The sequence below is a fragment of the Etheostoma spectabile genome, unplaced genomic scaffold (assembly GCF_008692095.1).
Source record: "Etheostoma spectabile isolate EspeVRDwgs_2016 unplaced genomic scaffold, UIUC_Espe_1.0 scaffold00569355, whole genome shotgun sequence".
Classification (NCBI taxonomy): domain Eukaryota; kingdom Metazoa; phylum Chordata; class Actinopteri; order Perciformes; family Percidae; genus Etheostoma; species Etheostoma spectabile.
In genome coordinates, this window is record NW_022605082.1 from 117,667 (window position 1) to 132,092 (window position 14,426).

Here is a 14,426-nt window from a genome sequence, read left to right on the forward strand (position 1 = left end):
AATGATTGCACTGCTATGGTATAAAACATAGTCAAAAAAGTAACAAGTAACACACCTGTTGCCTTTCTGCTAGACAATCACTGCAAATCTTGTAACACAGACTGAAAAGAAATACATTGGTGGCTTCCAGTACACGGAGCTAGATGGACGCTGGCTACCTACGTGTTCATGTAACTTTATACATCCTCAAACTGGCTGGAATTGCACACATCCTCTCCAAGGAGTGCACCAGCAGTAAAATTGTCCGGAGAAAGTTCAGACAGAACTGGCAGAGGAGCTGAGACACGAGTTTAGAGGAGGAAAGGGAGCGGGGCGCGGTCCGAGCAGCGGGGCACACCACAGCAGACACCAACACGGATCAGTGACAGGTTAGGTTAGGTTATAAATGTTCAAATAAGATACTTTTAGGTGTTATTTGCATGTTATAAGTTATGTTGAATGAATTTACACAACATATTTTACAGATGTGAATGGAATAATTACGTTTTACTATGCCATGATATGAATTATTGAAACACCTGGGCAACTCAAGTGTATAATTAAACACGCAAAATTTTACATTTTGGTGTTATTTTGTTTTTCTAAAGATATCCTAACACAATACCTGCATTAAAATTGCAATTAGGTATTTATCATGACAGATTATAGAGTTTAGAATCTTGCGGTCAAAATGACCGCTCACGGCAGTTCTAGTAGTTATGAAATCCAGGCACTTCTAGTGTTAAATGAACTGACAACATCAGTTTTATGACTTACAGTTCTCAAAGATGCACAAAATCTCAACTGGTTATCCTTTAGACAGCTAGTCTCTTTTTCTTTTCTCTCACTTTTTGTATCTGTCTGGCCTTATGTATTTGCTTGTATTACATCAAGTGACCTGCATACAAATGATTGTAAAGATTAATATGTACAGTATATGGTTTGCAGAACTGTACCTTCTGATAGAGGTAAGGCCACTTGGGTTATCTTTGGGCTGCTCTATGGTCTTCTGCAGAAGGATAAATCCCAGAGTTGCAACAAGCAACAAACATCCCTGGGTGGACTTGAATCACCATCCTTTCGGTTAACAGCCGACTGCGCTGACCTATTGCGCCACAGAGACTGCTCCTGTCTGATGTTTTATGAGCGGGAGCTCGATCTTTAAGCCACAAGCATTTGCTTTATGCCTTTTTGAGGTTGAGCTGCACATGACTGCTTATCAGGATATTTTCCTGTTACTCAGAAATTGGGGAAGCTGACTCATGTGGAAATGTAGAAGCTGGACGTGCATTGTATTGGTCTTCCATGTCAATTGGATTCTGACTTTGAATTCAAATATTTGGTATCCAAGAAAATTTAGGAATTGATGATGTATCAGTCATTTTGCTGTTGGTTTCTTGGTCACATTAACAAGCTTGATCATTGACATACAGTTGCACGCCACGTATCACAAAACTGTTGGGTGGGGCCTTATGTATTTGCTTGTTTTACATCAAGTGTCCTGCATACCAATGACCGTCAGAGGTGGCAAAAGTACTCAATGCGCGTACTCAAGTAGAAGTACAAATAATTGTGTCATAATCTGAAGGTCGTGAGTTCAACCCTTACACGAGGCAAGTGTTTTAAAAACAAAAAAAACACAACTGATGCTGAAATTACATTGACATTCAGGTGGTTGAATACTGGAACTAGTACATGAAAGAACTTCTTTGGTTATTTCTGAGATTGATACAACAAAAGGAATTATTTGAGAGTGGTAGTCCTTAGACAGCAGGGAGAGGAGTACAGGTGCTTGGTTGCCCATTGTTCATTTTAGACTTACCAGCAACATTGTTATGATACATAACCTGCTTGAAAAACAGCCACAATTCTTTTAGCTGAAGGTGCAGCTCTATGCCTGCACAGGGACTTGAACCCTGGACCCTCAGATTAAAAGTCTGATGCTTTACCGACTGAGCTACACAGGCTTCAAAAACAAAGGGCTGTGGAAAAAACAATCTCCTGAACTACAAATTAAAGTGCAAGTAAATGAAGACCATTAAGCTGTTGCCATGATCACTGTCTTCTGGACAACAGGAGGGTAGACCATAATTTGCACATTGCCTGAGAACACCAAATGTTATTGCACAAACTGGTACTACTGGGTACTAAAATTGCCAAACCCTACGCCCACGATCATCTATATCCACCTTTTGGATGCACAAATCGGCTATTAACGCAAAAACAAGTCTCAATCTTTACAGCTCTGCTTTCCATGTCTTTTGTAGCAAGGCCAAAAACATACAGTTGTAAGGTTGTCAGCAAGTGCAAATATGAGTCACAGGTAACTGATGTGCCTAGCATTCAATCTATTTCCTTTGGCCACCTAATTAGTCTGTCTTTTTACAAATGTTACCTCACTCCTAATTTTCAGCTAAACCATGAAAATTCAGATTTGGAAATATTACTTTTTTTTGCAACCACGTGGCCTAATGGACAAGGCGTCTGACTTCGGATCAGAAGATTGAGGTTTCAAGTCCCTTCGTGGTTAGAAACTTTTGTCTTCCTCCAGAAACAGAATGGTAGCATCTTGGTTTGGACTCTAGCTATGCTTTCCATGTCTATTTTTCAAGGCCAAAAACATATGCAGTCCCTACAAACCATACACAACCAGGTAGCCCATCCAGAACTGGAAAGTCAACATTACTACAGGTTCTTGACAGGGTAGTGAATGTCGATTTGTCAAAATGAACATGATTTACCTACTTTTCATGGTGCTGTCAAGAACTTTTCCAGCAGTTGTATCATGATTCAGAGATATTGCATTCACAAGAATCGGATGGACAGACATGAGGAGACAGTCACTTTGACATTGAACCTTTGACCTCCAAAATCTCATCAATTGATTTTGGTTCGCGAGTTCATATGAATGTTTTTGCAAAATTTGAAGAAAGTCCCTCCAGGGGGTCCTGTGTTGTCACATTCACAAGAATGGGAGTTGCATACGTATGTAGAGATGGTCGGACGACCCAAAAGCATAATACTTCTAGCAACAGCTGGCGCCGAGACACAACAACTGGCTACATATTAATAACAGGGATTTCATGAATCAATTCATAGTCTGGCTGGAAACAGATCTTCTCTTGAACATGAAGAAGCTTCTTAAGTAAGTTTTATATTGAAGCTTTTGAGTGTTCTTTAGGTTTTTATCTGCTTTAACTATTACCGGACAGCGGGGGCACGGAGCAGAGCAGAGCGGCCGTTAGGGAGGAATCCTCCTCCATGCTCAGCTTAATTTTGAATAATGTGGTCATTAATGTAATCAGAAGGAGCTCCAAATTTGACAGTATTGACTGGAAGTGATAGGCTTTGAGTTACGTGGGGGATACACACTTTGCATTCAGTCTCGTAATCACCATAAAAATTAGGGATCACTGAAATTTGAACTTGTGTTGCTGCAGTCAGAGTATACAGTGCTCATCCTGAATGGGCCAGTATAGTGCATCAGAACTGCTTGTTGAATGGTCTATTAGCTTTGGAACCCCCCTTTCCCCACAGCTTTCAATTGTGAGGTAGGGGAGTGGGCACTGTGGCCACCCTTTCTGTGTAAAAAAACAACTAAAGAAGTCTGTTGGATGAGAGACAAAACTTCTGTGGAGGACCTTTTTCCAAGTCCAGTTGCCCTTGGCCTAGTTGTGCACTTTTGGGGTAAAAGCATGGATCAGGAACCAAAACGGACACATCTGGACTCAATGTGGGCATTGTACGGCAATATTTGACACGTTTAGACCATGAAGACAGTTATCAGTTTATTTCCCATCAGGTAGGTGTATTTGTGGACTCAGTTGGACATTTTGAAGATAATTACACAATGTTGACCCAATTGTCAGTCTATTTCTCATCTGGCAGGGACATTTCTGGATTCAGGTGGACATTGTGGACAGAAACATTGGTGGATCTTGATTCCCACCATAGGATTTAGCCTGTATTGCAAATTGCCTTCACATCCCGTGCAATGTATTGCCATTGTCAAGCACATTGCCACCCTGGTGACTTTCTTCCATGTCTCCATGAACGCCCATATATTTGGACTGACAGTTGAGAAACCTTCCCTTGTTAACTATGACATTAGACTGAGAACCTACTATATCATGACATGTTTAATTTACTATATCATAATTTTTTGAGACATGTCCAACTGGATACATGCTGAATCAGTCAGGATGGCTGAGCGGTCCAAGGCGCTGCGTTCAGGTCGCAGTCTCCACTGGAGGCGTGGGTTCAAATCCCACTTCTGACCACCAGCATTTTCATCTGGAACTAATGTCTGAGACATGATACTGGGAATAAAGAACTTAGCAGTACTTTATATTAAGGAGGACATGAATGTGCGTGTAAAACGCAATTGTTAGTAAAGTGTTTTGTGAACATCTTCATTGTCAACACATGTAAAGTTACCATGTGTTTGTACACAGTAGACATATCTACTGCTGTATTCACTGTCTGTGTCAAGTCCTTCAAAACCTGTTCTTGACTTGCTTGTTCCCACATCCTCTGAACGCTTAGCTAAATAAATGACTTACAGTATGTGAGTCTCAAGTAATGTTATTGTTGGATTCTGGTCCAAATTTTGACATTTTAGTGCAATGCAAAGGTGCATAACAGATTGTTTTCTACTTACCTGGAGCGATGCAAAGTCGGGGGGGCCAACTAGTCAAGGAACAGCAAGAGACTTGGTATTTAAGACTACAAACGGACTATGTGACAGATGTGTAATCTGTCATGTCCTGCCTTCTGAAGCTCTAGCCAGGAGCCATTCCTCGCCTAAAACAATATGAGTCATTCCAGTAAGTGAAAAGGAAACTCACATCTACAGAGATAAAATTGAAACATATGACTCCCTGATGGTCTAGTGACTAGGATTCGGCGCTCTCACCGCCGCGCCCCGGGTTCAATTCCCGGTCAGGGAATGGTCAGGACTTGAGAGATTCAGGTGTAAGATTTGAAAGAATAAGTTTGTGGACCTGTCTTTGGTTGATTTGTCAAATTCTTCCTTATTAGTTTAACGCTAGAACCCCAACACTTTTAAAGAGCACCATTTCCTTTAAATTAGACCCCCGACCGCGGATGTATCCTTTTGTCATCATTGATGGTCATAAACACTTCATCTGCCTCTATCTCAATAACAATTCTTTTCCATTTTTCAAACTGTAACTTGTAATGAAAAACTACATTTAACCAATGATTTTCATATTAATTATTCATAATAAGATGTCCAATGCCTCTCAGAGTATATGACTTCTGTATCTTTCCTCTGTGTCTTCTCCTTGTAGGAGACAACTGAATTTGTTATGTCTTTGCATTTTCCCACCAAGGAGGGCTCACTGATTCCACTCTGAAATCCAAACGACAAGGAAGCAATTTCAAACAGCGGGGGTAAGTTAAAGTTTCAATTCTGTTGGATAAATTATTTAAATTGGACATTGAGATGGTTTGTGAGACAAATATTGACTGTGATTTAACTGAGGGATTCGGGGAAAGTTATATTTTGTTTTGTAAAACTTACGTACAAAACAGGAGAAAGGAGGAGCTAGTTTTTTTCCAATTCTTCTGTTCACACTTGGCACTATTTCACATCTTCTGTCTGTAGTTCTCTATTCTGTCAGGACTTAATTCTGTCTCCCCCACCTCTTCTTTTTTTCTTGTTCTGTCTTGGCAAGAAGTATTATGCTTTTGGGTCGTCTGTCCATCTCTACATCATAATCAGAAACACTTTATTGATCTGTGAAGGGAAACTCTTGAAAAGAGTGCTCCTTCGAGCCAGATTTGAACCAGCGACCTAAGGATTTCAGCTTTATGCTTCTACAGTCCTCCGCTCTACCAACTGAGCTATCGTAGGACTACAATGTGGATGAACACACTTCCCACTCTTGTTAATGTGAAAACACAGGACCCCCTGGAGGGCATTTCTGACTCATCAGGGGCTGTAGCTCAGTGATAGAGCGCACTTCACAGTCTTGGTGCCACAGTAAATACATGTAGATATATTAAGGTTTACTACATATTCGCTGTCACTCAAATCCATGACAAAGCATCTGTGACTGAATCCAGTTTAAAATCTCTATGTGTCAAAAATTAACATGTCTAACAGGATTTTAAACATTGACAGTAAAACATGAATGGTGCATTTCCCCACGAACATGCAAAAAATCAGTTTTCATCAGTTTCTGTGTGCACTGCTGCGTTGCTAAATGAAGGCGATAAATGAAGGCGATAAATGAAGGCGATAAATGAAGGAGATAAATAAAGGAGATAAATGAAGGAGATAAATAAAGGAGACTTCCCCACAATCGTGACAATTCCTCATTTGCCCTCTCACATCTGGCAGTTGGTAATTATTCGGCTGCTGGCGTTTCCTCCTCTTCCTCATCCCAGTCAGTCTCCATAGTTCTAGTGCCAGGCTGAGACTTTGCTCCCCAGTGGGACGTCATCGCCGAATTGACTTAATAAACCCGCGAACACCAAAAATGACCAAAAACTAACTTTTAAAACTATTTGGAGACATTTTTAAAAATGTTATGCATATCTTGAGTGCTTTTTGTACCCAATAATCAACAGTGGTGGTTAACTTGCAACATGGGCTTTAAGTCCAGTACTTGAGTAATTGTCCTCAGTCCCAATCCACCTCTGATTCATTAAGTGAATGTGGAGCTGTTGTTCCCCTCCTGGCCTCCAGGCGGCGACCTTCTTTCATTTTGAACTTTATTCTGAAAAACCCTGACTTGGAGAAAACCGGAAGTCTCGTTGCTTCACTGTGATCTCGGGCTGGCGGCGGGATAGCTGTGTTCTTTGTTATTAGTGAGTTTTAAGAAGACAGAGCTCCAGGTGAACCCGCACACACTCAGGTAAACACTTTGATAACTGCCCTTTACACGCCAGTGTTGTAGCTTTTGTGTGTGTTGTAGCGTTTGTGTGTGTGTTGTAGCGTTTGTGTGTATTGTAACTTTTGTGTGTGTGTTGCAGCTTTTGTGTGTATTGTAACTTGTGTCTGCGTGTTGTAGCTTTTGTGTGTGTGTGTTGTAGCTTTTGTGTGTGTGTTGTAGCTTTTGTGTGTGTGTTGTAGCTTTTGTGTGTGTGTGTTGTAGCGTTTGTGTGTGGGTGGTAGCGTTTGTGTGTGTGTTTTAGCGTTTGTGTGTGTGTGTGTTGTAGCTTTTGTGTGTGTTGTAGCATTTGTGTGTGTGATGCAAGGCAAGGCAGTAATGTAGAGCTTTTGTGTGTGTGTGTTGTAGCTTTTGTGTGTGTGTTGAGCAGGGGGAGGAGGGGCTGGTGGGCTTGTTGTATTATTGATGTTGTGGGTCGTTGAAGGTGGCAGGCTGGGGGGGAGTAGGTTAGGGGAGGTGTGAAAGAGGGGGGGGGGGTTGAAGAGGGCGAGGAGGCAGAGTCCAATCTGTTAAAACCAGATTCAGCTAATCTGCCCAGTCCTGGTCTCAGTTGGCTTGGCCCCCCCCCCCCCCCCCCCCCTCTGCTGTGGCCTGAGATGTTCTGCAGCCCTCTCCAGACGTCCCTGGTCTTGTTCTGTTCCAGACTCTTTTCTAATTTCCTCCCATAGATGACCTTCCCCCTCCTGATCTTGAGCCGGAGTTCCTTCTGGACTCTGTGCAGCTCCTCTCTGTCCCCTGATGCAAAGACCCTCTTCTTCTTATTCAGCAGGGCCTTAATCTCAGAGGTCCCCCAGGGTTTGTTGTTGGGAAAACACTGGACCAACTTGGAGGGCACAGTGTTCTCCACACAGAAGTTGATATAGTCTGTGATGCATTGGGTCATGCTGTCGGTGCCGGGGGGGGCAGAGTGCTTCCCAGTCTGTAGTTTCAAAGCAGTCTCTGAGCCTATCACTGACCTTATCAGACCACTGCTTAACAAGCCTCTTCACAGGTTGTTGTTTGGTCCCCACAGGGGGGTAGTCTGGAACCAGGTTGTGATCTGAGCGGCCGAGCGGGGGGGGGTGTATGCATCTTTGATGTTTGCATACAGTAAATCCAAAGTTGTGACGACCCTGGTGTGGCATTTAACATACTGGGTGAAGGGGGAGGGGGGGAGCAGAGGACAGGGAAACATGATTGAAGTCCCTGGAGATGAGGAGGAGGGAATGGGGGTGCTGGTTTTGAAGTTGAGAGACAACAGTGTGAATCTAATCTGTAGCTGCAGCAGCAAACGTTCACACAGCCATGCCTCGGTGAAGCACATGAGGCTGCACCCCCGCTACTCCCTCTGCAGCCGGGTCAGCGCCGTCAGCTCCTCCAGCTTGTGTGTGCGTGTGTGTGCGTGTGTGTGTGCGTGTGTGTGTGCGTGTGTGTGCGTGTGTGTGTGTGGGTGTGTGTGGAACCGTGCGGGCCACCGTAGCAGTGTGAGGGGAAATGACCTAATAAAGTTGTGTGTGTGTTAACTCCAAAGTCCATGTTTTCCCTTTAGATTTATTCCCGGTGTAAGAAGCCACAGTGGAGATCTGCTGGACTTCAGGACCAGAGACGAATGGAGGAGGACAACCAGGACCACGAGCAACGGAACAACAAGGTCCCCAGAAGACCAGCAGCAGACTGGGCCTCTGATAGCAGTTGTGTTCAGGTCAGTGTTCTCCTATCATATAACCTTCCTGGCTTGGCCCTGGTGTCTGCCACTGTTCACCCAAATGCTTGCTCGTGTCAAAACTCCTTAAGTGAAAAAAAAAAATGCAAACAATGAAGTGACTTTTAAACATTTATTTTAGTCCTTAAAATGGAAATGTTTCATTCACAGGATCTCAAACATAACATGTAACACCCCAAAATAAAATGCAAAAATGTTTTTAGGATGTCATGTCCAATATAAAAAAACATTTAAATAAATTTTATTAACATCTTCATACTGCCATGTCAAAAACAAGAGAACAGTCAACAATAGCAAAGAATAAATACAATAGCACTATTTATCTTTCAATTTATGAACATATAATGAGCAATGGCTCGTCTCGCTATAATGTCTTTATGCTTCCTGTAAATATATCATCGGAAAGACTTTGCCACACGTTATGGCAAAATGTGGCTCATGTGCATGGACAAGTCCGATGTGCTGGGTTAACTCCACCAGTGTGAAGACTCTTGGAGAGCATTTAGGACAGCTGAATGGTGGAGGCATTGCTGCTGTTGATCAAGTTAAAATGTTGATTACCCCGGTCACATTAACAGGTAGAGGCTGGTCGCCAACTTCAGACAATTTTAGAACATATTGCTGAATGAAATCTGGGTGTTCTGGCTGCCCATCCAGTCTGACCACTGCAGGGACCCTTAGAGTGAGCACAGTCCTCCAGTCAGAGACATTGTGGAGTTGTACAGTAGGATAGGGTGACGGTGGCTGATCCTGCAAGAGATATCACATCATAATGTGGTATTCACTCAGTTACATTGCAGAAATCTACCAGAAACATTCATAAAAAGATTTGTTAAAAAAAACACACATACACACGTTCTGTGTTGTCATGAAGAAAACTAGGGACAAGAAGATTTGAATCTAGTAAAACATGGTCAGCTAGAATTCACTCACACCTCCCATTAGTTCTTCTAACCCTTGTATCATTATCTCTGTATGTCCCCCCCCCCCTTGGGTCTACCAAAGGCACCTTCAGCAGACGGCAAGCTGGCGACCGGAGCAGTAAAGGAGGAGCAGCCTGCAGCAGCAGTGAAGGAGGAAGAGGAGCATGTGGTGGAGGAGGTTTTGGACCGCAGAGTGGTGAAGGGAAGAGTAGAGTTTCTGCTGAAATGGAAGGGGTTCTCAGAGTAAGTATGAGTCTAGAATATTAATACTTTGAGTTCTTGGTCCTGAGATATATAATATATTTACATATTGCAAATAAGTGTCAGCATGGTATCATGCACTGAGAGTTGAAAGTTTTGTAATTTGACTCTAAGTTGCAGACCCACAAATAACCTTAGAAATAGAAAAAAGGAATAATAGGAATGATAATTAGAGTGAGAATGTATTTCCTAAAAAACAAAGTGTGAGGAGATGTTCTTCTGTCTGCACTCACCTTTCCAGTGAGGAGAACACATGGGAGCCACAAGACAACCTGGACCTGGACCTTATCACTGAGTACATGCAGAAACACGAGGAGGAGGAGAAGAAGAAGAAGGAGGGCAAGAGGAAAGGTGTCAGGGAGGAGGTGGGTGAAGGAAAGAGGGTACTCCAGAAGGAAGAGTCCAAGTTCAATTGTGTTTTATTTATATAGTGCTAAATCACAACATCAGTTTTCTCTTTTAGCTTTCCATATTGATAAAGAGCAGGTCTAGACCGGACCGGTTTTAGGCCACCCCCCTTTCAACCAATCATTACACCTTTGTATGCAAAACCTTTACATACAGTTGTGCTCAGAATAACAGCTGTTTTTAAAGAAGTGAATAATGCTCCAAATCCTTAGAATAGCTTTTAATTCCATAATTCAAATGCATTGGGAACACTGGCCGTTCATTTCCAAATCAGAACATGACCAACATGGATCAAGTTTGCGTTCTACCTTTACAGGAAGAGAAGACAAAGGAATATTAGCAGTATTTGCATTTTTCTTTACAAACTCAAATGTTTACTGTATAAACTGAAAAATGTGTCAGGGTTTGAATCCCAGCATTAGTATTTAGTTATATAACCATTATTTCTGAGAACTGCTTCATATCTGTGTTGCATGGAGTCACCTGTGAACAGGTATTCCAGCCCAGGACCATTGAACTACATCCCATAATTCCTCTGAATTACTGGGTTTGGGCTCAGAAACAGCATTTATGATGTCACCCTACAAGTGTTCTCTGGGATTGAGGTCCGGGGATTGCGCTGGCCCCTCCATAACATCAATCTGGTTCATCTGGAACCAAGACTTTGCTCCTTCCTGGTGTGTTTGGGTCCTTTTCTTGTTGAAAGACCCGTTTCGAAGGCATTTCCTCTTCAGCATAAGGCAACATGACCTCTTCAAGTATTCTGATGTATTGGAACTGATCCACGATCCCTGGTACGTGATAAACAGGCCCAACACCACAGTATGAGAAACATCCCATAACCAGCATGCTTTACTGTCTTCACAGTGGACTGGGGCTTGATTTCATTGTAGGGGGGTCGGAGGACAAACTGTCTGCGGCTCCTAGACCCAAAAAGAACAGTTTCCCTCTCATCAGTCCCCAGGATGTTGCTCCATTTCTCCGTTGGCCAGCCAATGTGTCCTTTGGTTGTTTCCCACGTCGGTCAGGCTTTGGATGCCATTTCAAGGCATTTGAAATCATTTTGGCAGAGCAGCTTATAATCTTCTGAACTTATTTATCTGTTTTCCCCTCTCATACAAATTTTTTAATCAAAGTCCTCTGTTCCTCAGAGCAATGTCTGGAACGAGCCATTTTAGTAATTTAGTGTGAAATGCACTATAACCAGCATGCACAATATGTGCTTCCTTCCTTAAATATGTATATATACAGTATATAGATTAAATATGGACCATAACTGACACCTGTTTCTTCACAGAATCAATCAGCTCACTAATTGAACACAACACTGCTATTATTGTAAACATGCTCCTTTCAATTACAGATTCAATTCCACAGAATGAGCAGCATGCATGTCAGGACTGTTGGTTTGGCCTGTGTTTGTCATAAGCATCAGTGATGCTGCAATACTGCTGGCTATACAAGTTTGATTTAGCAAAAACGACAACCTAAAACAAAAGGTCAAAGGTCAACTGGTGCCCCTCATTGCTAATGCCTATCAGGGACAATGGTTCCAATTTACTTTACTGGAGTAGAGCTGTTCCAGCAACAGGAAGACAACACAGTAACCCCTACAGAGACCAGTGAAATCTAAAAATCTGTGGGAAAATGTTATATTTACAACTTTCCCGGGACACAAAAAATCCCGGGTGATCCCCCATTTGTTACTAAACAGCTGGCTAAAAGGCTGGCAACAAAATGGAAGCCACACATAAATTGATCAAAAGTAGTTCATTTATCTACTAACTAACCAACACTGGATGTTACATTTCCCATAATGCAACTCCATAATAGTGATGTTGGCAGATAATTAAGAAAAGTATTGCGTCAGTCAAACAATGTTCCATAGACATGTTCTAAATGTTGTTTCTAGTTTAAGATAGCTCTACAGCATGGCACCTCACTAACTCACTCTCTTGGTTTTTCTCTGTTGATAGAAACATAGAGGAAGAGGAGTCAGACGTCACTGCTGTCAGCAGTGTGACAGATCCTTCACATCAGGATATTTAAAGATTCATCAGAGAGTTCACACTGGAGAGAAGCCTTACAGCTGTGATCAATGTGGGGTAGCTTTCACACAACAGAGTGCCCTGAAAAGACATCAACACATTCACACTGGAGAGAAGCCGTACAGCTGTGAACAATGTGGGGAAACTTTTTCTCGTGGTGATGCCCTTAAATCTCACCAGCTCATTCACACTGGAGAGAAGCCGTACAGCTGTGAACAATGTGGGGAAACTTTTTCTCATAGTGGTAGCTTTAAAACTCACCAGCGCACTCACACTGGAGAGAAGCCGTACTGGTGTGAACAATGCGGAAAAATGTTTTCTCAGAGTAGTCATCTTAAAACTCACCAGCTCATTCACACTGGAGAGAAGCCGTACTGGTGTGAACAATGTGGGAAAACCTTTTCTCAGAGTAGTACCCTTAAAAAACACCAGCGCATTCACACTGCCTCGTTGTGAACCTGTTTCAGAGCCAAGCTGTTTCCTCCTCCTCATGCCCTGATAGCTGTGTTGTTATATTCTGATCTTCTCTCCATGTAAAAAAAAAAAAAAAAAAAAAAAAAAAAAAAAAGGAGCACAACAAGACAGTCAGCAACATTTAAGAACCGCTTGTTTATTTCTATATGGTCCAAATTAAATGTTAAAAAAAATGTAATAACACATTTCTCCAGTAAATTGCTGCTAAATGACAAAAACAACCACTAGATGGAAAAAGGCAGCGCTGGTATTTCAGTAGCACCGAAATGAGGCCCCCAAATCCCCGTTACTATTCGGTCCGACCGGGTGTTAAGGCACCGGTGCCGTACTAGCACCAGGTTTCGGTACCCAACCCTAACCACAATGTACCCACAGTGGGAAGGAGAAGGGCCAAAGGAGAAGCATTAAGACTTTTAAAGATGTTTTGGTTGGAAAACGTAGACATGTTTGAAACTTTTTGATTTTGTAAAAACTTTCTTCTCATCTCTAGAAACATACATCTTGTTTTTGGCTGACAGAAAGTCATTGTAATTTTTATTTTAGGAAAACATTTTTGTCGCCCTTATATAGTGGGTTTAGAAATATTTGTGTAAATTGGTCCTCTCATCATTACCAACAAACTAGAAGTTGGCCATTTTTAATTGTTCGCTCTCAAGTTATTGTTTTGTCGTTAAAATAAAAGAAATTAAACGAGGCCTCATGCTGATTATTTGAGACTTGATATGGTTGATTTGTCCTTCTTGCCGTTTCTGTGTTTAAACTCCTTGATAAAAGAACGTTTCCACTAAAAGTGCTGAAAGACTCAGATTATTATTCTAAGTGTGTGACAACATTATCGGATGGGTCCCTACAGAGATAGAGCTTTTAGATATATATATATATGTATATAAATATAGGTTATTTTCTTACTAAACCAAGTGATATAGCAAATTGTGTCAATGATTATTTCATAAATAAAATAAATAATCTTAAAAATACTACACAGATACACAACACGGATTTGTCAAAAACCTTGATAAATAAGATCATGGAAAGTAAAACATGTAGCTTCTGATGAATTGTAAAATAAACCACCTGGTGTGGACTATCTTGAATATAAGTGGATTAAGCCAATAGTTTCAATCATTGTTCCTACTATTGCTCATATAATTAATATGTGTTTTATGGAAAATATATGTCTGCAAGCATGGAAGATATGTTAAGTTGTGCCAATACCAAAGAATAAGAAAATGCCTTTCTCTGGATCAAACAGTAGACCAATAAGCTTATTACCAATTCTCTGTAAAATAATGGAAAGAATTGTTTATGAACAGATTCAGTTTTATTTTTTAAATAATTTAATTACAGTTTTTCAGCTTGCATACATACCGAGGAAAACACTCAACTGCCACTGCCCTGACTCAGATGGTTGATGATTGGTTTAAGGATATGGACGAGAGAAGAATAACAGGTGTTGTGATGCTTGATTTTACTGCAGCATTTGATATAATTGACCACAACTTACATGAAAAAAAAACAGGAATATTATGGTTTTTCACAAACCGCATTATTATGGATGGAGGGTTATTTGACTGATAGGAGACAATTATTTTACTTTAATGGAAGTTTTTCAGGCTTGTGGAACATGGAGTTCCTCAAGGAAGTTGTCTTGGGCCACTCCTCTTCACAATCTTTACTAATGATTTCCCATCTGTTTTAGATAAAGCGAGCA

General features: G+C 41.5%; 1 protein-coding gene and 2 non-coding genes across 3 annotated transcripts in view; 2 read left to right on the forward strand and 1 right to left on the reverse strand.

Moving 5' to 3' along the window:
* LOC116684836 (zinc finger protein 91-like) overlaps nt 1-14,426 on the forward strand; it is a 175,168-nt gene that overhangs the window by 85,702 nt on the left and 75,040 nt on the right. Inside the window, exon 5 of the mRNA XM_032510271.1 lies at nt 12,254-12,653. Within this exon, the coding sequence (XP_032366162.1) occupies nt 12,254-12,653 (400 nt within the window). The remainder of the gene's footprint in view (nt 1-12,253; nt 12,654-14,426) is intronic.
* On the reverse strand, nt 1,874-1,946 carry trnak-uuu (transfer RNA lysine (anticodon UUU)). The gene has a single exon. It is a non-coding gene; the product is annotated as a tRNA-Lys (tRNA).
* On the forward strand, nt 2,437-2,509 carry trnar-ucg (transfer RNA arginine (anticodon UCG)). Its single transcript has one exon. It is a non-coding gene; the product is annotated as a tRNA-Arg (tRNA).